Raw genomic sequence first — 25,320 nt, 5'->3', positions numbered from 1 at the left:
CTCTGTGCTGTATGTCAAATAAATAAATAAAGCTTTTCTGTTTAATGGAACTAATTTAAGAAGGAAAGAAAGAGTACCCCATTCTTCTCACCATGTCTGATTTGCCATTCATTAAAGTGGTGGTTGATCTTTCACAGCACTACTTTATTACCATTCCTTGATTCTCTTAACATCTAAAAATCTACCTGCCTTTTCTTGAATATACTCAGTGACTGTCTCCATAGCATCTTTGGTAGACAATTTACAAGGATTCACTATTGCCATAGAGAAGCAATTGCTTTTCAACCCTGTTTTGAATTCCTGAACCTGCATTTTGAGTCTGTACTCTTTTTTTAGACATTATGGGCAAGGGAAGCATAATCCCTTCATACGCTATGTGAAGCTCCATTCATTCTTATAAACTCAAGAAAGTACAAGACCATTCTGTTTAGTTAGTCCTTATGACAACTATTCCGTGTTTCAATCTGATGAACTTTTGCTATACTCCCTCATTTGCAAATACAACCTTTCATAGGTAGGAAAGCTGTATATATATATATATATAGTTACGTATTCAGGCAACAATAAATATATGAGTTCGGCAAGGGTTTTTTATAACAAACAACACGTTTATTAAACACAGAAAACAAACCCCCCAAAAGTAAACAAACACTAACGTAACCGGAAACAAACTGCGGTGCGGCAGCCCAAACAGTTCTTAAAGCGATATTGCAAAAACAGTTCTTTAAAGTGGTATTGCCAAAAGTTCGATATGCTCACAATCCATTTAAAAGGAGAGACTTTATAAGACGATTTAAATTCTCTTTCACGTCGCTTGGCCTCGATCCCCGACATCGAACTTCCCACGAAGAATTTACGAAACGAAACGGCTTAAAGGCACTGACCTTTCCTTCCTCACTACCTTCAATCCTTTCTGGTTAAACCCAGGGATTAACACGAAGATAGTCAACGAAATCCTTCCGTATAAGGATCAAACAAAGGTCGAAACCCGTTTTACCGTAGAAAGCAATTCTCCTCGATCTTTAACACCCGAACTTCAATCTTCACTCTCCACTGTCTCGAACTAGCAGAATTGTAAAGAACCTGCTGGCAATGACCTTTTAAACTTTAGGCATTAGATAAAAACTTCATCCTTCAACTAAACTGCCTTATCACTTAAAACACGCAGTGGCATGAAGTCAACTTGGCAAATCCAGCCATGAACTGCCCCTCCTCACAAGGTGGGGTCTACCTTTTATAACCTGTAAAAAAAAAACCCTGTCACATGATCTCTACTGGCGGGAAAATGACGTCACTCCACCATCACAAGACCATCACCTCAAGTCCAGTATAGCTTCAACCCCAGTCACGTGACAAGGGCACCACTGTCATGTGTCACGAGTACGTAACACCTCCCTCCAAAAAAAACATTTTTGGTCTGACAAGAACAAAAATTTTTAACAATTGCTTACAAGAAAAACAAAGGTATAAATTTTATAAAATACACAATATACAATACCATCATATAACAGCTTATAACTCACAATACAGTAGGAGTGTTACAATTGAAAAAAAACCACTCCATAAAAAAAATTACAGTGTACATTCAACATCGAGATAGACAATCAGCAACCACATTATCTTTACCTTTAATATGAGTTATCACAATATTGTACTCTTGTAACATCAAACTCCAATTTAATAATCTTCTGTTTTTGTTTTTCATCTTAGAAAAACTAATGGATTTTGATCAGTGTAAACAATGTGGTTTTTGAGTTGTACCAACATATACCTCAAAATATTCCAAAGCTAAAACAAGAGATAACAATTCTTTCTCTATTGTCGAATAGTTTCTTTGATGCTTATTAAATTTCTTAGAAAAGTAAGCTACTGGATGATCAACCTCATCACCCTCATTCCTTTGCATTAATACTGCTCCTGCAGCCTCATCACTAGCATCCACAGCCAATGAAAAAGGTTTTTCAAAGTCAGGTGCCTTAAGCACAGGTTGTTGACATATCATTGTTTTCAATTTTTCAAATGCTTCTCGACAAGGCACCGTCCATACAAACTTCTCATTCTTCTGCAGAAGGTTAGTTAATGGAAGGGCAACATTAGCAAAATTCTTACAAAATTTCCGATAATATCCTACCATTCCCAAAAATCTTCTGAGAGTTTTTTTCCCCGTTGGAGTGGGAATCTCTAAAATTGCCCGAACTTTTGCCTGAACAAGAGCTACCTTACCTTGACCCACAACATAACCAAGGTAAGTCACAGTGGTGTGTCCAAATTCACTCTTAGCTAAATTAATAGTTAAGTTAGCTTTTGAAAGCCTTTCAAACTATTTCTCCATCGCAATAATGTGTGCTTCCCAAGTATCATTTCCTGTCACTAAATCATCAATATAAGCATCAGTATCTTTCAATCCCTTAATCACAGAGTTAATCATCCACTGGAAAGTACCTGGGGCATTCTTCATCCCAAATGGAAGAACATTATACTCATATAACCCAGATGGAGTTACAAATGCAGAAATCTCTCTACCTCTGTCCGTTAATGGAACACACCAATACCCTTTCAATAAATCAATCTTTGTAAGGAGCTTTGCTTTTCCAACTTTATCTACACAATCATCTACTCTAGGAATTGGATATGCATCTGTTTTCGTTACAGCATTCACCTTCCTATAATCCGTACAAAACCTAATACTACCATCTGGTTTTGGCACCATAACACATGGCGAACTCCAATTCGAGTTAGAATGTCTAATGATATTATTCTCTAACATATATTCAATTTCTTTCTCAGCAAGTTCACATTTTTCCATGTTCATCCTGTATGGATGTTGTTTAATAGGTTTGGCATCTCCAACATCTACATCATGTGAAGCTATAGTAGTCCTTCTCGGAACATCTGGAAACAACTCCTTATACTTAAAAATTAACTCCTTCATTTGTTGTTTCTGCTCTAACTGTAAATATGCTAATTTTTCATCAATATTTTCCAGAATGGTTGAATTTGGTAACCTAACAGAAACAATGTTGGATTTAGAATGAAAGTCAGATGAATCATCTATCATGTTCCTAGTTAAATCAAACTCACTCTCACTAACCACAACAGTCACAGTATCAGATTGTTTCTCAAAATATGGTTTCAGCATATTTATATGGCAAAGTTGTGTTGATCTTCTACGATCTGGAGTTCTTATCACGTAATCCACATCATTGATTTTAGACACAATTTCATACGGACCATGAAATCTAGCTTGTAAAGGATTTGTCTGCACTGGGAAAAAAACCAACACCTTATCTCCAGGCTTAAACATCCTCATCCTAGCTTCTTTATCATACCAAGTCTTCATTTTCTCCTGAGCCAACTTTAAATTTTTCTTAGCTAAGCTACAAGCTTTATGTAACCTGTCCTTAAATTTCAAAACATAGTCCAACAAATTAGTGTATACTTCCTTACTAATCCACATTAGTAAGGAATTCAATAAAGCTAAAGGTTCTCTAACTCTATGCCCAAACACAAGTTCAAATGGACTAAAACCTAAAGATTCCTGTACCGATTCCCTTACTGCAAACAGAAGTAAGTTTATACCCTCATTCCAGTCACTTTCATTTTCCACACAAAATGTCCTAATCATATTCTTGAGGGTAGAATGAAACCTCTCCAAGGCACCCTGCGATTCTGGATGGTATGCAGACGAAGTGATTTGCTTAGCTCCCAATTTATAAACTATCTGTTGAAACAATCCAGACATAAAATTACTGCCTTGATCAGTTTGTATCTCCTTAGGTAATCCAAAATAAGTAAAAAAAATTTATAAGGGCCTTTGTCACAGTTCTAGCTTTTATATTCCTAAGTGGTACTGCCTCTGGAAACCTAGACGAAGTACACATGATAGTCAACAAATACTGATAACCAGTTTTTGTCTTTGGTAATGGACCAACACAATCTACAATAACTTTAGAAAATGGTTCACCGAATGCTGAGATAGGTTGTAATGGAGCTACTGGTGTAACCTGATTTGGTTTACCCACAATTTGACAAGTATGGCACGTTTTACAAAACATCGCCACATCTTTTCTTAGACCAGGCCAGTAAAAATGCTTTAAAATCTGGTCCACAGTTTTCCTTACCCCTTGATGTCCACCTAAAGGCACACTATGAGCTAAAGTCAAAATCTCATTTCGATAAACTTTCGGGACAACTACCTGGTAAACAACATTCCAATCCTCACTTGCAGGAATCGTAGGCGATCTCCACTTCCTCATCAACACTCCTTTTTCCAAGTAATATCCTACTGGCACCTTATCAATTTCACTATCTAGTAAAACCTGCTCTCTTAATTTTATAATCTCAGAGTCTCTATTCTGCTCTGCTATCATCTCCTTCCGAGACAGAGATAAATCTTTATAGTCAGACTTACTCCAAGAATCTTGATCAAACAACGAAGATAAGAAAGTCTCTGACACATCTTCAAAACTCGAATCCTGACTGAACAGTCCTGAGTAACAACCTCATTCTGTGCATCAATCTTTTTAGCCATAGCTCTAGTCACAACACAGGAAGAATCTGTGTTAGAATTCAACTCTGGTTCCTCTGACTCCATTGTCAAATGCACTTCAGGAAAAACTTGTCCACCTGCCAAGTCATTACCTAACAATAAAGAAATACCCTTCACAGGTAAGCTATGCTGTAATCCTACTTTAACAAATCCTGTAACTAACCCTGACTTTAAATTTACTTTATGTAAATGTACAGGCATAAAATCACTCCCAACACCTCTTATGTAATTTACCTCACCAGTATCAGACTCTTCATTAAACTTCAACACACTGTCTAACATCAATGATTGAGAAGCACCAGTATCCCTAAGGATTCTTATTGGCACCAGAGTAGATCCTTCTTTCAAGGATACAAACCCTTCAGTTATAAAATGATCATATCCCTTTTTAACTTGGTCAGACTCTAACAAAGCCTCATTTGTGTTTATCAAACCCTGTAACTTTACAGGTGCTTCAGTATTTTGCACACAAGCATCTGGAACTGCTTCCTTCTCTTTCTTTTTCAATTTGAAACAGTTAGCTATTACATGGCCAGGCTTCCTACAATAGTTACAAAAAAGACCAAACTGTCTTTCCTTCACAGGCTTTCCTTTCTCATTAACTTTCTCATTAACCTCTGATTTAATTTCTGATTTACCTTGAATCTCCATGTTATTTTTCCTCTTAAAAATTCTGCCCTGAGGAAATTTATTCTTGTGAATTAAAACATACTCATCAGCTAATCCAGCACAGTCCTGCAATTTATCAGTATCCTTCTCATTCAAGTAAGTCCTTACTTCAACAGGAATGCTTCTTTTAAATTCCTCCATTAAAATCAGCTCTCTCAATGTATCATAGTCCCCATTTACATTTTTAGAAGAAACCCATCTCTCAAAACACATTGCTTTATCATAGGCAAATTCCACATAAGTTTTTTCCACAGACTTTTTCAAACTTCTGAATCTTTCCCTATAAGCTTCTGGGACTAATTCATATGCGTTCAAGATATGCATCTTTACAATATCATAATCAAGTGCTTGCGCAGCTGTTAAAGCTGTGTAAACTTGTTGTGCTTTACCTTTAATTACACTCTGTAACAACACTGACCATTTATCTTTCGGCCACTGTGACATCTGAGCAATAGTTTCAAAATGTTGAAAATACCTTTCCACTTCTGTTTCACTAAATGGAGGGACCAATTTAATTTCTTGACTAGCAACAAACAGTTTTCTTGAACCAGAAGACTGATTCCCAGACCTTAATTCCTCCATTGCATATGCAAATTCTCTCTGCTTTTGTTCCGCCTCCAATTTACAACGCTCCAATTTCATTTGTTCGATTTGCAACTGCATCTCCAGATTACTTATTGGAAACAACTCTAAAACCAAATCATCAAAAACGCCCGAGACCACATAGTGTGACGCGATTTTTCTCTGTATAACAGCCTTAGATGTAGTCGTCAAAATACCTTTAAGTTGCAACCTACTAGCTATCTCAAACACCTCAGTTATTTTCGCCATCGCCAACACCTCCACAGCTGGCGAAGCCAGAAACTCATCAATATTCATTGCTGCCGAATACCACAAGCCAAACAAAAGAACCGAGTAATCCCCGTTTCCAAAACACCGATTCAAAAGTCAGCAAGCATTTAAGCTCAAACGATCCAATCCAGACACAGCCCCCATATTTAATGTTACGTATTCAGGCAACAATAAATCTATGAGTTCGGCAAGGGTTTTTTATAACAAACAACACGTTTATTAAACACAGAAAACAAACCCCCCAAAAGTAAACAAACACTAACATAACCGGAAACAAACTGCGGTGCGGCAGCTCAAACAGTTCTTAAAGCGATATTGCAAAAACAGTTCTTTAAAGTGGTATTGCCAGAAGTTCGATATGCTCACAGTCCATTTAAAAGGAGAGACTTTATAAGATGATTTAAATTCTCTTTCACGTCGCTTGGCCTCGATCCCCGACGTCGAACTTCCCACGAAGAATTTACGAAACAAAATGGCTTAAGAGCACTGACCTTTCCTTCCTCACTACCTTCAATCCTTTCTGGTTAAACCCAGGGATTAATATGAAGATAGTCAAATGAAATCCTTCTGTATAAGGATCAAACAAAGGTCGAAACCTGTTTCACCGTAGAAAGCAATTCTCCTCGATCTTTAACACCCGAACTTCGATCTTCACTCTCCACTGTCTCGAACTAGCAGAATCATAAAGAACCTGCTGGCAATGACCTTTTAAACTTTAGGCATTAGATAAAAACTTCATCCTTCAACTAAACTGCGTCATCACTTAAAACACGCAGTGGCATGAAGTCAACTTGGCAAATCCAGCCACGAACTGCCCCTCCTCACAAGGTGGGGTCTACCTTTTATAACCTGTGTAAAAAAAAACTGTCACATGATCTCTACTGGCGGGAAAATGACGTCACTCCACCATCACAAGACCATCACCTCAAGTCCAGTGTAGCTTCAACCCCAGTCACATGACAAGGGCACCACCATATATATATATATGGTATTTCCAACACAGTCCCATCAATGTCTTGTGTAAGTCATCCCTGATTCCTACTCTTGTACTCTTGCAATAAAAATCATCATGCCATTTGATTTCTATTTGCATGTTAACTTAATAATTTATACACATCGACACTCCGATCTCCCTGAATACTACAAACCTTTCAAAGAAATCTCAGTACTTCTGTAAAGTTTTACCAGAGTGGATGGTCTTACATTTTTTCACATTGTATTTCATCTGTCATGTCTTTATTCATGCATCTAATGTGTCTCATCCATCATGACATTCTCTCTTTTACCTCAACTCATTCCCACTTCGATGTGGCTTTGTGTCATCAGTAAATCTGGATGCATTATACTTGATCCTTTCATCCATATCATTGACTGTGAAAAGCTGAGGCCTCAGCGCACATCCTGTAGCACACTGCTAATTATAGCTGCCAAACCCAAAAATGACCTACTTATTCCTGATCTTTTTCTACCTGTTTCTTTGTGTTCTCATTCCCTCTAGACTTGTGCTTCTCCACTACAGAGATTAACACCAAGCAATTGTTCAATTTCTCGGCAAACTCCTTATTCCCCAATACAATTGCTCCTGGGAATCGATATTAACTTTATTTTCCCCCTTTTTTCATGCCTATAGAAGTCCTTGAGTTTCTCACTCAGTTATGGTTTATTCCTACATTCCTTTTACGCATAAGTACTTTAGTTCTCTTGAATTCTGACATTTTCTCAGTCTTCAAGCTTGCTCTATGTGTGGTTTTTTCTTGGGAACATTTATAAGGGTTTTTCCTTTACCCTAATGATATTTATAATTTCTCTTATTTCCCATGGCTGAACTTACAGATGTTTTTGTGCCTTAAAGGGACTTGATCTGACTTCAGTCACACTAATGAACTAATCTCACAAATTGTAGCAAAATTTCTTACAGCTTTTAAGCCTTTGTTTTATGCTTTTAGCGTAATGGATTCAGATTTGATCAGCTCACCAATTGCTGCACTAAGAACAGTTCACAGAATTGCATCATTCTTAAAACAGTTCTATTTGATTCTATAGCTTTCACTCACTGTAGCTTTACAAATGATGCACAGCCTCATATTGTAGCTAATAAGGCAATGTTTCTGTTTCCAGGTTATGTTCCACCTTTTAATGCCACAGTAGTGCAGCGGTTACTGGACCAAGGTGCTGTTATGATGGGAAAAACCAATCTCGATGAATTTGCAATGGGGTAAGAAGATTTCACACTTTGGTTACCTGACCAAAAGCTTCCTTTAGGATGTTTTTGCCATTCCTTTCAAAACTTTTTACAAGCATTCCTGTTTGGAATATAACAATGTATGTGGGGTTCTCCAGCAAACTTTGCAGAAAGTAAGCCAGTGACAGGAAGAAAGCTAAATTCATGATGATAAGAGTTTGTACTTTAATCTGCAAGCAGAAATGTGCAGAAACCTTTTGGAATGTAATTTACTAATTCTGTAAATTCAGCCTCAGGAGCAGGAATTTTTCTGCTGCTGTTCTCAGCATTTATTTAAACGACGTTCATCAAAAAATTATGAACAGGATCCATAATAGGCAGATAGGGTTGGTGTTAGATATCAATGGCACCAGTACTAGACTTATATTTACATTAGCTTTACATATTTTATTGATCCTTTCAGGTTATGGCATAGATTTGTCAGAGGAAAACTGAGATGTTTAATGCAACTAACTTAAGACAGCAATAGAGTTTTTGGCACTCCGATGAAAGATCCAAGTACAAATTATTTTTCTTGAATTCACTAGGCCAACAAGAACCAATGCCCAAAGATATAAACTTGCACACTATCCTTTTTCTCTTGGCTATATGATGATTAGTATTTCATGAACCTGTATGTTCCCTAAAACCATGAACAAAAAGATCCCTCTTTTAGATACAGTTCCTCTTTTGATATTACATTTCACTTAGACTATATTTTGATGTGGGTACTCAATATTTAAGAAATGGGTGTTTTTCCGACATTGTATACTTTTAAAACTCTATCAAGAAGGTTTCTGATGTCCACGGTGCCTGTGGAAACTTCACAACTGATCTATCTTGTGCAATTGTCTTCTTGTTACTGCATAAACCTTTCTCCCCAAAGACATTTCATGTAGACTGTGATATAATCTTATCAGATTAACTGTACTAGAGGCATTGTAATCATTACAGCTACAATTTTTTTTATGTCTTAATTGGAGGTTAAAGACTTAATAAACCACAGAAGTGTTAAAAATGATGTGCTGTGGCACCTAATACTGTCACTGTAAATCATTCCAATTTCCTAGGAGTGGAAGTATTGATAGTATCTATGGGCCAGTAAGGAATCCTTGGGGATATTCTGAACAATATAGAGAACGGCATGTTGAAGATGATGATGTGGAAGACTCCAGCTGGGTAATAGCAGGTGGTAGCTCTGGCGGTAGTGCAGTAGCTGTTGCTTCACTGTCATGCTTTGCGTGAGTATTCCAGTGTTATTTTCTTTCCTTGAGTTTCTGTTCCCCAGTATCAAGGTGTGGATTTTTAAATGTAGTGCTAAATTGGAAATTTTAAAAAAAACTTCAAAATCATCAGTAAAATAAAATGATTAAATCTTCAGACCAGTAGTTAAACCTGCAGTATGTTTTTTTTAATCAGCATGCTTAGGAATGCAGCAGACTTATCCATCACAGATTGGCTAGTGAGGGTATCTGTAGGGATTTCTAATCTCTTACTGCTTCAGTATGAGGTTCCCACCTTATTTAAGAAACCACTATTCTCCTGGTATCTAAGCAAAGCAAGGTAATGTCCCTTAGTAACTTTCACTTGATGACTCTTGACAAAGTCATAGAACACTATGAAGCCCTTCAGCCCATCTAGTCCATGCCAAACTATTAACCTGCCTAGTCCCATTGATCTGCACGCAGACCATAGACCTCCATACCACTTCCAACCTGATTTCTCTTAAATGTTGAAATTGAACCTGTGTCCACAACTTCTGCTGACAGTTTGTTCCACACTCCCACCATCCTCACTGTGAAAAAGTTCTCCCAAAGTTCACCTTAAACATTTTACCTTTCAACCTTAACCCATGATCTTTAGTTCAATCTCAGTGGAAGAAGCTTGCTTGCATTTGCCTTATCTATATCCCCCCCATAATTTTGTATATCTCTATCAAATCTCCCCTCATTCTTCTATGCTTCAGGGAATAAAGTCCTAATCTATTCAACCTATCCTTGCAACTCAGCTCCTCAAGTCCTGGCAACATCCTTGTAAATTTTCTCTGCACTTTTTCAATCTTATTGATATCTTTTATGTAAATGGGTGACCAGAACAGCACACAGTACTCCAAACTAAATCTCACCAACATCTTATACAACTTCAACATAACATCCCAACTCCTGTAATCAATACCTTGATTATGAAGGCTTTATGACTCTAACTACCTGTGATGCCACTTTCAAGGAATTATGGATCTGTGTTCCCATATTCCTGCGTTCTACCATACTTCTGAGTGCCATACTGCTCACCATTTAAGTCCTACCTGATTTGTCCTCCCAAAGTGCAACACTTCACACTTGTCTGCATTAAATTCTTTATTAAAATTGCATTACAGTCATTAAATATGATCTGGATGATGGGGTGGTAAATTGGATTAGTAAGTATGCAGATGATACTAAGGTAGGTGGCGTTGTGGATAATGTAGTAGGTTTTCAAAGCTTGCAGAAGAGATTTAGGCGAGTTAGAAGAGTGGGCTGAATGATGGCAGATGGAGTTTAATGCTGATAAGTGTGAGGTGCTACATTTTGGTAGGAATAATCCAAATAGGACATACATGGTAAATGGTAGGGCATTGAAGAACGCAGTAGACCTGAGTGATCTAGGAATAATGGTGCGTAGTTCCCTGAAGGTGGAATCTCATGTGGATAGGGTGGTGAAGAAAGCTTTTGGTATGCTGGCCTTTATAAATCAGAGCATTGAGTATTGGAGTTGGGATTTAATGTTAAAATTGTACAAGGCATTGGTGAGGCCGAATTTGGAGTATTGTGTACAGTTCTGGTCACCGAATTATAGGAAAGATGTCAACAAAATAGAGAGAGTACAGAGAAGATTTACTAGAATATTACCTGGGTTTCAGCACCTAAGTTACAGGGAAAGGTTGAACAAATTAGGCCTTTATTCTTTGGAGTGTAGAAGGTTGAGGGGGGACTTGATAGAGGTATTTAAGATTATGAGGGAGATAGAGTTGACGTGAATAGGCTTTTTCCATTGAGAGTAGGGGAGATTCAAACAAGAGGACATGAGTTGAGAGTTAGGGGGCAAAAGTTTAGGGGTAACATGAGGGGGAATTTCTTTAGCGTGGTAGCTGTGTGGAACGAGCTTCCAATAGAAGTGGTAGAAGCAGGTTCGGTATTGTCATTTAAAGTAAAATTGGATAGGTATATGGACAGGAAAGGAATGGAGGGTTATGGGCTGAGTGCAGGTCGGTGGGACTAGGTGAGTGTAAGCGTTCAGCACGGACTAGAAGGGCTGAGATGGCCTGTTTCTGTGCTGTAATGGATATATGGTTAAATTCTAACTGCCATTTTTTTCAGCCCATTTTTCCAGCTGGTCCAGATCCTGCTGCGAGCTTTGATAGCCTTTTCTTGTTGTCCACTGTGCCCAAATCTGGATGTCATCTGCAAATTTGCTGATCCAGTTTTGTTGATACAGATGACTGAGGGCAAACAGCACCACCAATAATCGTAAGCCTCCAGTCAGGGAAGCAACCATCTACTACCACTCTCCGGCTTCTCCCTAGAAGCCATTGTCAAATCCAATTTACTACAGCATCTTGAGTGCTGAGCAACAAACCTTCTGGATTAATTTCCCGTGCAGGACCTTGTCAGGTGCCTTGTGGGCAACATCCACTGCTTTACCTTCTTTGAAAAACTCTGATTAGCCACAAACAACCGTGCACAAAGCCACGTTGGCTGTCCCTAATCAGTCCCTGTCTATCCAAATACTTCGATATTCGATTCCATAAAATGCCTTTCAATGACTTGCCCACTAATGATGTCAGGCTCACTAGCCTATAATTTCCTGAGTTATTCTTAGAGCCTTTTTTAAACAATGGAACAGCATTGGGTATCCTCCAGTCCTCTGCAAATTTCCTCTCTTGGGATCCAGCACCAGCTTGATTTTCCCAATCTACCCGCATATTGAAATCCCCCACAACTGTTGTAACATTGTCCTTTGTACATACCTTTTCTATTTTCTGTTGTAATTTATATCCCACATCCTGGCTACTGTTCAGAGGTCTGTATATAACTCCCATGAGGGACTTTATGCTTGTAGTTTCCTAACTCTACCCACAAGGATTCTACATCTTCCTATCCTATGTCACCTCTTTCTAAAGGGTTTGATTTCATGTTTTACCAACAGTCACCCCACCACCCTCTGCCTACCTTGTAGCTTTCAATACAATCTCTACAATGCAGTGATGTAATGAATTGATCTGTATGAATGGTAATGCAAGACAAATGTTCCCACTGTACCTTGGTACATGTGACAATAATAAACCAATTTACCTGTTTTTTTTCCACGTGGTCCATTTACATATATAAGCTATCTTCTATAACTTTGATTCTGTCACATTCTGTTTTGCTCACTATATGCTATACTACAAGTCACATATCATTCTTAACAGAAAGATCTGTGAATACATAATGGATGTTTATTTGTCCACATTGAATGAGTTAGTGATGCAGCAGATCTTATCACTATTCTTAACATAATGAGCTACTTGCCATGACCTGTTTGTAATCTCTATGCAGTTCAAGTGATAGGATTATGATCAGGCCATGTTAGAACCAACAGTTGTTCGACTTGTACATTGTCTAATTTTCAAGTTTTTTCTGGTCTCTTTACTAATTTTATAAAACTTGGTTTTATCTGTTTTAATTTTATTTTATTCTCTCATTTACTAGTTTTGTTGCAGTTTACTTTCTTATATCAAAAAATCTTCAAAGGTGAATAGTTAATATTTTACTATAATTAATTGAAACAATCAACAAGCAAAGTATTAACCACCCAATATTTATTCCAGTTCTTTAGGTTCAGATACAGGTGGTTCCACACGTAATCCTGCAGCGCATTGTGGTATTGTTGGCTTTAAGAGTACTTACGGATTGCTGTCTCGCCATGGCCTCATACCGTTGGTCAATTCTATGGATGTTCCTGGCATTATGAGCAGATGTGTAGACGATGTAAGCACGGTATTTGGTAGGTTACATAACTAGCATTTCCAAACACTCTTCATGTTTGTATTTATTTCAGTGACTTTGAAATGAAATGAGAGTGGGCCAGGCTCCATCAATGCTGTGAAATAACATTTCAAGAGCTTGGCTGAATTTTTATTGATTATGATTAAATAATATTACAAAATGATCAATTGCAGACATATGAATTATTTGATCTCTCATCTTTAAACAACTTGTATGCCTATTTGTGCAATTATGGCCAAATTTGGAAACCTTTTAATCAAATTTTAATGAGTTACTTTTGAAGGTTATTATTCTACTCTTCAATAAACTAGCTACTAATATGTGCTGCTTTTAAATCTGTTTACTTTTTTAATTATCTGTTTCCTGAGTTTATTTATCCCATTTGCACTGTTATATAAATCTTCCATGCAGGGGAACATTAAACACCCTGCTGATTTTCAAGCACTTATGGGGTGTAATAAGAGTGACAGGCACAAACTTAACTCCAAAAATGCAAACATTCCCTCAACTTTGCGTTTAACTACTGGCCTAAGTTATAAGTTCAAGTCTGTATCAAGCCTGCTGTGCCTGGAATGGAAGATTGGTGACAAACTTATTAAAGATGGCACACAAGTTTGAGTAAGTCAGATGTCTTATCACTGCAAGCCAAAGGTAATACTTGTTCAATCAACTTCACTTGGTAATGGAACAGGCAGAAGGTTGGGAAGTAATGTAGTTATCTTGTCGCTAAAGTACTTCCTTCTCTTTTCATACCTTGTTAGTGATCTCAGCTTCTCATGAATGATGTTAGCTGGACTGGAAGGCTTAAGTTATAAGGAGAGACAGGATAGGTTGAGACTTTTTCCTTAGTATATAGCCCAAGGAATGACATTATGGAGGCATGTAAAATCGAGGAGCATCAGACATAAGATCAATAGACACAGTCTTTTTTAATCCCCAAAGGAGGAGAACCTTAAACTGAAGTTCGTAGATTTAAAGTGAAAAGAGAAAGACTTAAAGGGAACCCGGAGGGCAAACTTTTCACACAGATGGTGTTGAATCTGTAGAATGAGCTACAAAAGGAATTTATGGAGGTGCGTGCAATTGGCGACTGACAAGTAGCCAACTTGGTCAGCAAGGACAAGTTGGATGGAAAAGCCCATTGCTGTGTTGTATAAATCTGACTCTTTCACCTTCAAAGTGAGTGATCTTGAGTCATTATTTCATCTAAATCTTTAATAATTTTAAACATCTTTCCACATCTCCCAGCAGTGTTTTCCACATCACAAAAAAACACCTTGAAACTTTTTGAGTCAATAACTCATGTACCCTTCCCTAATTGTCCCAATACCTAGGCTGGGGTAAACTAGTATTTTATGGAGGTATGCAATACCCTCTTGGCATTTGCACTTGTATGCCTGCACTTATTAAGATCAAGATTCTGATGTATTTATCCACTCTTTGTTAATCTGTCCTGTCAATTTCAAAGATTTGCATTTGGGTATGGAAGTATGTCTCCTTTTGCAATCCCTTTAAAAATTTCTTCCTTCCTGCCAAAATGGATTACTGTCTTTTTTTTTATTGAATTTCCCTGCCATATGTGCACACATTGCATCAACCTGTCTATGTCCTTTTGTAAACTGGAATTCCTGATAATAGTTTATTTCATATTGGAACACATTTAATTCAATGTTTCATATCAGATTCCAAATTATCAGTCCGGTATTTTTATAAAAAAAATACTTTGAATTCTTCTAAATGTAAAAGAAAAACAATGTTGTCAAAGGCAAATCCCCATTCTGCAACCGAGTCCACCTTTTCTAAGAAGTAATTCTTACATTCCGAGAAGGCACAGGACAGGTTTGCTTCAGTGCAAGAAAATCTAACAGGAAGAAGGGATACTAAAGCAAAAAATGAAACATGCTTTAAAATGTACAGTATAAGTATGTACTTAGCACAAACTTTTCAGTTTCTGAACATCATACTTTTAATTTTGCCTTAACAACACAGAGCTCCTGTATATTTATAGTTTGCAAACCCAGCTATTCATTTAATTGTGTCTACTGTATGACTGCCAGCATTGAAATGTGATTCCATTAACTTGCCTATAAATCTTGCATTAGGTGTGCTTGCTGGCCATGATCCCAAAGACTCCACCACTGTACAAGATCCATTTAAACCCTTTGAATTACCTGATGAGATCGATGTAAGGAATCTATGTGTTGGAATTCCAAAGGTGAGTCCTATAAGTACTTGGATTGTTGTAAATTAACTATTAGAAATTAAATAGGAAAAAAGCAGTTAATTTGTTTCACAGCACAGCACTTTGTCACCTACAAAGTACAAATCAAAGGAAGGTATTACAATAGGATGATAGAAAAGATTGCATGAAATTTGCAGAATATTTCATAGTAATAGAACTGTTATTTATTTACTCAATGAGCTACAGTGCAGAATTGGTTCTTCTGACCCTTAAAGCTTTGCTGTCCAACAGCCCCCAACTTAACTCCAGCTCAATCTCAGAACAATTTACGCGACCAATTAATCTACGAACCAGTACATCTTTGGACTGTGGGACGAAACCCACGAGGTCACAGTGGGAACGTACAAACTTGTTACAGGCAGTTGTGGGTTATAGAATACAGCACAAGCAAAAAGAGCAAACTATTGGAGGAACTCAGGTCATTCAGGCCCCACGAAGGCAAAGGCAATGTTTCAGGTTAAGAGCCTGCTTTGGGATTGACATCGGGCATTCAGAATTTGCAAATGTTGTAAATTTCCCTCTGAAGTGGATTGCCAATTTGTACTAGGTGAAGTAGCACCATATTTGTGGGTGCTGCCTAATTCCATTCCATCCAGTGACACAAAACCTGTCACCGTGAACTGGAATTGAAACCAGGTTTTAAGTGAAAGTTCACCATCAAGCAAACTTCTCTTCTAGTTCCTGCAGGTTTAAAAAGGAGGCTGCACTCTGAAGCTGCTAATAGAACCACTGCATCACCACTTTGGTGATCCAGGATCCTTACCAATCTTGAGTGCTGACTGTATGAAGTTTGCATGTTCTCCCTTTGACTGCTAAGATATAAGAATTAGGCCATTTGGCTCATAGAGTCTGCTTAGCCATTCGATCATTGCTGATTTATCGACACCATTCTCCTGCCTTCTCACCATAACCTGTGACAGCCTTAGTAATCAAGATCCTATCAACATTAAATTAAATATACCCAATGACTTGGAACTTCACAGTGGTCCGGTGGCAATGAATTCCACAGATTCACCATCCTCTGGCTAAAGAAATTACTCCTCACCTTTGTTCTAAAGGGGCATCTCTATTCTGAGCAACACACACAAAGTACTGAAGGAACTCAGCCAATCAGGCAGCATCTATGGAAAGGAAAGTACAGTCAACATTTTGGGCACAAACCCTTCAGGACTGTTCTGAGGCTGTGCCCTCTGGTCCTAGACTCCTGCAATATAGGAAACATCCTCTACATATCCACTCTATCTAGACCTTTCAATATCAGGTAAGTTTCAATGGGATACTAACTCATTCTTCTAAATTCCAGCAAGTACAAACCCAGAGCTATCAAGCACTCCTCGTATGTTAACCCTTTCATTCCTGAGATCATTCTGATAAACCTCCTCTGGAACCTCTTTTCATCACTATCTGCCTCTCCACCTATCTTTGTACGGTCTGCAAACTTGGCCACAGAGCTAGCAATTCCATCATCCAGATCATTAACATATAACATAAACAGTAGAGGGCCCAACACCATTTGTCACCAGCAACACACACAAAATAATGGAGGAACTCAGCAAGTTAGGCAGCATCTATGGAAGTTAATAAACAGTCAACATTTTGAGCCAAGACTCTTCTTCAAGACCCGTCACCAGCAGCCAACCAGAAAAGGTCCCCATTATTCCTAGTGTTTGCATTTTTCCAGTCAGCCATGGGCTTTTAACTTGTTTAATAGCCTCATGTAAAGCACCTTGTCAAAGGCTTTCTGAAAGTATAAGTAAACAACATCTATTGACAAACAAATCCTGGCAAGTGGAAGAAGTGCCACACCTGCTCCTACACCACGTCCCTCACCACCATTCAGGGCCCTAAACAGTCCTTCTGGGTGAGGCGGCACTTCATCTCTGAATCTGTTGGAGTCATCTACTGTATCTGGTGTTCCTGGCGTGGCCTGCTGTATATCAGTGAAACGCGACATAGATTGGGCGATTGCTTCGGCAAACACCTACACTCCATTCTCCAGAAAAAGCGGGATCTCCTAGTGGCCGCCCATTTCCAGTCTGATATGTCAGTCCATGGCCTCCTATCCAGCTACGCTGAAGCCACACTCAGGTTGGAGGAGCAACACCTTGTATTCCGTCTGGGTGGCCTCCAACCTGATGGCATGAAGTTTGATTTCTCAAACTTCCACTAATTGCCCCCCCTTCACCATTCCTCTTTCTCATTTCCTCTCTCACCTATCTACTTACCTGCCCATCACCTCACTCTGGTACTCATCCCTGTTCCCGTTCTTCCATGGCTTTCTGTCCTCTCCTGTCAGGTTTCCCCTTCTCCAGCCCTTTATCTCTTTCACCAATCCATTTGCCACGTCTTCCCCTCTCCCAGTTTCACCTATCACCTACTGTCTTGTACTTCATCTTCCCTCCCCCTCCCCCCACCAACCACCTTCTTAGTGTGACTTCTCATCTTTTTTCTCTAGTCCCGATGAAGGGTTTTGGCCCAAGATGTCGACTGTTTACTCTTTTCCATAGATATTGCCTGGCCTGCTGTGTTCCTCCAACACTTTGTGTGAGTTTCTTGAACATACATTGACTCTCCTTTGTCTACCCTTCCTGTTATTTCCTCAGAAAATTCCAACAGATTTATCAGGCAAGATTTCCCCTCAAGGAAGCTATTTGGCCTGTTTTACCACGTGCCTCCAAGTACCCTGAAACCTCATCCTTAATAATGGGCTCCAACATCTTGACAACCACTGATGTTAGACTAACTGGCCTAAGATGTCTTTTGTCTCCCTTCCTTCTTAAAGAGTGGAGTGACATTGATTCTTGAAAGGTCACTAATGCCTCCAGAACCTCTTCAGCTACCTCTTTCAGAACACTGGAGTGTAGTCCATTTGGTCCAGATGTCTTATCTACCTTCAGACTTATCAGTTTCCTAAGCACCTTCTTGGTAATAGCGACCGCACATTTTTTTGAAATTTCTGGCAAGCTGCTGGTGTCTTCCACAGTGAAGATTGACACAAAATTAGTCATTCAATTAGTCCGCCATTTCTCTGTTCCTCCATTACTACCTCTCCAGCATCATCTTCCAGTGGTCTGATATCCACTCTCGCCTCTCTTTTTCTCTTAATATATCTCAAAAGAATTTTTGGTATCCTGTGTTATATTATTGGCTAGCAGTTTCATCTTTTCTCTCCTTATTGCTCTTTTAGTTGCCTTCTGCTGGTTTTTAATAGCTTCCGTGTCCTTTGTGTTCCCACTGATTTTGGCTGTATTGTATGCCCTCTCTTTTGTTTTTATGCTGTCTTTGGCCACTCTTGTCAGTGACAGTTACGTCATCCTTTAGAATGCTTCTTCACTGGGGTGAACTATTTAAAGTCTTACTAATTAAAGATTGTCTTTATTTATCATATGTACATCGAAACATACACTGAAATGCATCAAAAGCATCAATAACCAACATAGTTCATGGAAGCATTCTTTGTATCTACATTTACTCAGGAGATGGATACAGAGTCTATAGAAGTGTGGCAAAGTGGCATCAACTTCATGGACCCTGTACAGATTACAGAGGAGGAGCGTTTGCCACCCTGAGGCAAATCAGGGTGGATAAATCCCCAGGGCCTGACAAGGTGTTCCCTCAGACCCTGTGGGAAGCAAGTGCAGAAGTTGCCAAGGTCCGAACAGCAATATTTAAAACATCCTTAGCGACAGGAGAGATACCAGAGGATTGGAGGATAGCCGACATTCTGCTGTTTAAAAAAGGCTCTGAACAGAAACCAGGAAGTTATAGACCAGTGAGTCTGACATCAGTTGTGGAAACTATTGGTAGGGATTCTAAGGGACTGGATATATAAGTATTTGGATAGACATGGACTGGTTTAGCATGGCTTTGTGCCTAGTCGGTCATGTCTAACCATGTTATAGAGTTTTTCATGGAGGTTACCAGGAAAGTGGATGAAGGCAAGGCATTGGATGTTGTCTCTATGGACTTTGGTAAGGCATTTGACAAGGTCCCGCATGGGAGGCTGGTCCAGAAGGTTCAGTCACTCAGCATTCAGGATGAGGTAGTAAATTGGATTAGACATTGATTTTGTGGGAGAAGCCAGAGAGTGGTAACAGGTGGCTGCTTCTCTGACTAGAGGCCTGTGGCTAGTGATGTGCCGTAGGAACTGGTACAGGGTCCTTTATTGTTTGTCATCTATATCAATGATCTGGTTAATAATGCAGTTAAATGGATCAGCAAGTTTGCTGACCTCATCTAGATTGGGGGTGTAGAGAACAGTGAGAAAGGCTATCATGGCTCGCAGAGGGATCTGCATCAGCTGGCAAAATGGGTTGAAAAAAGGCAGATGGAATTTAATGCTGATGAGTGCAGGCTTTTTCCACTGAGAATGAGTGGGACTACAACCAGAGGTCATGGATTAAGGTTGAAAAGTGAGAAGTTTAAGGGGAACATGAGGGGAAACTTCACTCAGAGGATTGTGAGAATGTGGAATGATCTACAAGCACAAGTGGTGCATGTGAGCTCGATTTCAACATTTAAGAGAAATTTAGATAGGTGCATGGATATGGAGGGCTATGGTGCCAGTGCAGGTTGTTAGGAATAGGCAGTTCAAATAGTTTTGCCATGGATTTAGATGGACCAAAGGGCCTGTTTCTGTGCTGTACTTCCCTATAACTGTGCTTTGGGTAGCCCAAAACATTGCCATGCTTATAGCATACCATTAGCTTTCTAGCCATTCTCGTATATATATGGAATGTAGGAGGAAACGAGTGCCCGAAGGAAATCCTCGCAGTCATAGAGAGAACATGCAAATACCTTACAGACAGCAGTAGGAATTGAGCCCCCTATTGCCAGATGTAAGTGTTACGCTACTGTGCCGCCCCAGCACTCCCAGAAACTCCAGCCAATATTACTCTACCATCAACCCTGCTAGTGTCTCCTTACAATCAACTTTGTCCAGATCCTCAACGTGCCTCTGTACTTACCTTTACTCAACTGTGATACCAATACATCTAATTTTAGATACTCCCTCTCATACTGGGTGAATGCTATCATATTATAATCACTGCTTCCTAATGGTTCCTTTACCTAAAGCTCCCTAATCAAATCTGCTTTGCTTGCCAAGTCAATCCAGAATTTCCCTATTGGGCTTGACCACATGCTGCTCTGAAAAGCCATCTCTTAGACATCCCATGAATTCCTTATCTTGTGATCCAGCACCAACCTGATTTTCCCAGTCTACCTGCGTATTGAAATCCCCCATGGCCTTCATAGCATTGCCCTTTTTACATGGGTTTTCTACCTGCTGTTGTAATTTTTAACCCACATTAATGCGGTGTATACTGTATGTAACTGCCTTGTGAAGGTTTCCTCAGACATAAATATTGATAAATTAATTGGCCACTGTAAATTACCCCTAATGTATAAATAAATGGTAGAATCTGGTGGGAAAGTGAGAACAGTTTATAGGGAAATTAATGGTTGACTGGGATTAAAGTTAGAAAGCATTGACTTAATGAGCTGACTTGGCAGCCTTTGATGTTGTACAGAAGTATTCAGCACCTCACTCAGTCAGTGGTATATTGAAGATCTGTAAAGGGTGCCTTGAACACCAATGTTCTTGTGGATGAAAATTTAAAAAGCTGTCGATCAGTTGCAATGGAGAGGCCGTCATGGTGAGGCCAGAAGGACTGACTTCAGCTGAGAACAGTGTTGGGCCATTAATAGTACTTTGCTTTGTCCCATTTTTCTGCAATTAAATGACAAATGTCATGATGAATGTGCCCTTCACATTTGACTTGCTGTTGACCATCTTTCATCTCATTATAAATTAAAATTATTGTGTCTGACAAGAAATGTGATGTCTAACTTTTGGCTAAATTTTTATCTGTGTTGTCACACTATTCCCTGTGTTAAAGAGAGCCAAACAGTATTTATCTCAATGACTGGCAACGCACTGCAGTAATATCATATCACATTTGGAGGCCAATTCCAATAGAATCAATATACTGAGAACTTTCATGAAAACAATCAAAAGATTGCTACTTGCTGTTTCATTGTACCCAATGCAGAAAATTTTTATCACTGCAGCGTAGAACTCCAATTAGAATATTGCAATCCTACAAAATACAATAAAGGATGCCAGAAATGGAAAAGTAACTTTGCTTTGCTTTTCTATATAGTGCCTTATAAAAGTATTCAAACCTAGCCCTTTGTTGATGTAAACGATTATTACAACCAACCAGGGTATTTTTGTTATCAACTTAACTGAGGTTTTACTTGTGAATCACATCCTCCTTTTTTTCACAATGGACCCCAAAAAAAAAACACAGGGAAAAGAGTAAAGCATGAAAAACTTAAAAATTTAAAAACTGAAATGGTAGCAATTCTAAAGTATTCATACCCCTTTGCTCAAATTAGTTGAACCATTTGCAGCTATTACAGCCAGTAGTTTTGGTTAATATTTTGGTTAAATCTCTAATTAGCTTTGCACAATGTGATGGAGCAAGATTTTCCCCATTCCTCCTTGCAAAATTGCTCAAGCTGTGCCAGGTTTGTTGGGAAGCGGCAGTGGACAGTATTCTTGAGGTCTTGCCAGAGATGTTCAATCAAGTCAAGGTGAGGACCCTGACTGGGCCATTCAATGGCATCAACTTTCTTCAATTGAAGCCACTCCATGGTTGCTCTGGCAATGTGCTTTGGGTCATCGTCATGCTGGAAAATGAACTTCCTCCCCAGTCTGAGCTTTCTGACAGAGGCTAGCAGGTTTTTTTATCCTGGATCTCTGTGTATTTAGCACCATTCATCTTCCCATCAATCTTAACCAGATTTTCAGTCTCTGCTGCTGAAAAGCATTCCCAGATAATGTTACTCCACCGTTCTTTACAATAGGCATGGTGTTAGCTGGCTGGCGTACAGTGTTAGATTTATACTAACACCTTTGTATTGAGGCCAGTAAATGCTTTGCAAAGGCTTTACAGGCAAGGATGTGCCTTCTACGCCAGGGCTTCTTCCTTGCCACTCCTCCATAAATACTCTTATTATACAAGGGCCTTAGAGATTGTGGCTACTCCAGTTGCAGCCACTGATTTCTACAACTCTTTCAGCGTGACTGTTGAGCAATGTTCTGTGTATTAGCTCAAAAAAACTCCTACTTCAATATATTCTAAAATTAGAAAATTATGAAAATAGATATGAGGGCTGAAAACTTCCTCTGTAGATCTCGTGAAGTTACTTAATTCAAGTGTATTATTACAACATCATTTTACCATTTAGATGTCTAAATAGTCTATAGATCTTATGCAATACTTAATTTAATTCTCACAGGTATTTAAGAATTTCCATCCATTGCAGTAAATTTGCACTTATCTGATTGTGACGAGGCCTTAACTTTTGGGGAAGTCAAATCTGGCCAGCACCGTCCACATATCTTCATGAAAGAGTCTAATACCTTTGTGAAATAAATGAAGGCCATGAATGTGTCCTTTCTTTCTTCCCTATACTTAACCTAGATTTGGCAACAATAAAGGTTATGTTGGTTGCCTGTGGGATGGCCTTGAAGCCTCACTGTTGTTCTGGCAGGATCCACTTAGCAAAGGAAAAGAAATAGTTAAGAGAATATGGGCTATAAAGCAAAGCAATGCCTTGATCATTCCTGCACTCAACATCTCCCCTGTTAAAGATTGTAGTGGTGCTGGCAGATCTCAGTTCAGTGGAGCTTTTTGTAATGCGTCACCTGTGGAAACATATTTTGAACTTTGTACCATCAGACTTGCATCAGTATGCCATCTCATCCTGCAGAATTGTTGATTTTGTTTGCATAGTGATTTCTCTGTGCTCTTCGGGGATATGTTGTTGGGGATGTTTGAGGGTTCACTTTGAAGTTGCCAATGTGAGATTCCCTTTCAGAGCATTGAGAGTGGATTCATCAGTGGCATCGGTCACGAGCTTCAAAGCTCAGGCCTGTCTTGAAGTGCTGCTTCCATCTGTGCTGAAGTGCTGCTTTGTTTTCCTTAAGGAGCATCAACTCATCTTTGTACCTGACTGCTGTGGGACCAAGGAGCTTGGGCTTTCCCAAAGTTCTTCTTATCGGGCTCATTCTTATTGGCAAACACTCAGCCCTTTTGTCCTTTTCTTGTCGCCCCTTATTTCCGATGACTGTCGTCTTCCTTTGAGCTGCCATCTTAATTTGGTTCATCGTTCTGATGGAAAGAAGTATTTTCTGGTCAAGCAGGCTGATAGGTTGAAAGTCAGCATCAAAGACCCAGGCCCATGGTTGAAAAGGTAGCACACCAGTCTAAAGATTTGAAGGCAACATGGGATACAAGAGACTGTCTGCACTTAGGGGCAGCGTAAGCTCATGAATTTAAGGGCCATGTGGGGGAGTGGGTGGCCCTATGGATGTTGGAGGCTCTGTTTGGTTTTGGAGCAGTATGAGACCAGCTATTGGATGGGCTACATGATGTTAGCAACCAAGTGAGGTATTGTCATTCCCACCATAACGGTCAGATGAATCCACCTCTGTTGGTTGGGAATTCATATCCGGGCACCCTCCAGCCCATTTTTGGAGCAATGGCAGATCATAGGCTGCTGGCATCAAGTAGTATCAGGCAACCAGCTGAATAAACTCCTGAGGTTTTCTGGGAAAGGTTTGGATGATGTTGGTTAGGCCACAGGTTTCAGGCAATAAAACTGGATGGTTGGGGTTTCAAGTGACTGAAAATCTGGAAATAATCCTGAAATGGTGGCATCAGTTTTTGAGAGAAAGAGAGCAAAGGGCTGGCAATTGAACAATTGGGGAGAAGCCAGCAAAGAGGAGGGGCAAGCTGAAGACAGAGGAATTGAAAGAGGCACACGCTGATCTCTCACATATATACACAGACATGCTATATATCTATCTACATGTGGATGTATATACATAAAACAGAGAAAGAGACATTATCCTTCAGGTTGCTTTCCTAATGCTAGTAACATGAAAATTAAATCTGTCATCTGTTTTAATAATACTGGAGGATAATAATACTGCTTCAGTTTGCATACTGAAGAGGAAAGAAGGCAGAGAAGGGTTAGAATGAAAGAGTTAAGTGAAGGGAGGGAGAGCTGAGAGTGAGTGAGAACTGGAGCAGATTGGTACCAGGAAGATAGTCCAAAGAATGCAGTATGATCACACTGTGTGTGTGTGTGTGTGTGAGCCAATGATCCTCATGCTTTTGTGACGATGTAGAGTGCTAAAACCCATACGAGTTAACTGCACAACATTTTTGACAGAATTAACTGACAAAGTGTTTACCACTTCCCCCATCTCCCATGGCCTTCATCTTTCGACATTTCTAAATTCTGATACCATAATTTATCTTAATTAACTCAACAGCTTTTCAATATGTCTTCAGCAAATATTTGCAACTCCTTAGTGCAAATATTAACACTCCCGGGGATTCCATCCCTGCCCTGAATGGGGATTGTCAGGCTGCCTGAAATTATTGCAGAAGACAGCAGCAGAAAATGGGACTGCTGTCTGTGTAAATATTCACCATCTTGTTAAAAAGGTTCCAGCCATTGATAGCTAGTTGTAGGATTTATTTGTTATTTTTTAAACATAACCCTCCAGTATTATTAAAAGAAAACAAATGACATTTTATTTTCCTGTTACTAGCTTTACTGAGAGAGAAGTAGAATATTATATATTGTTCCTAGAGCTTCCTTAATCGAGAATATGGTCCTCGTGGTTTTCACAGTATTATGTGGGAATGAATGGGGGTGTGTTTAATTACCATTATTA

At 39.2% G+C, this 25,320-nt stretch overlaps 1 protein-coding gene across 3 annotated transcripts in view; it reads left to right on the top strand.

Annotated features, from left to right (window-relative positions):
- The window catches only part of qrsl1 (glutaminyl-tRNA amidotransferase subunit QRSL1), a 51,351-nt gene that overhangs the window by 8,567 nt on the left and 17,464 nt on the right, over positions 1–25,320 (top strand). For 2 of the 3 annotated variants that reach the window (XM_059983016.1, XM_059983015.1), the window contains 4 exons: positions 8,189–8,285; positions 9,362–9,532; positions 13,141–13,316; positions 15,421–15,533. In XM_059983016.1, the coding sequence (XP_059838999.1) occupies positions 8,189–8,285; positions 9,362–9,532; positions 13,141–13,316; positions 15,421–15,533 (557 nt within the window). The remainder of the gene's footprint in view (positions 1–8,188; positions 8,286–9,361; positions 9,533–13,140; positions 13,317–15,420; positions 15,534–25,320) is intronic. The other variant, XM_059983017.1, reaches the window with a different exon arrangement.

The sequence above is a fragment of the Hypanus sabinus genome, chromosome 10 (genome assembly GCF_030144855.1).
Source record: "Hypanus sabinus isolate sHypSab1 chromosome 10, sHypSab1.hap1, whole genome shotgun sequence".
In the NCBI taxonomy this organism is placed as follows: domain Eukaryota; kingdom Metazoa; phylum Chordata; class Chondrichthyes; order Myliobatiformes; family Dasyatidae; genus Hypanus; species Hypanus sabinus.
Note: the sequence above shows the minus strand (reverse complement) of the source record. Positions and strands in the feature narration are given on the sequence as shown.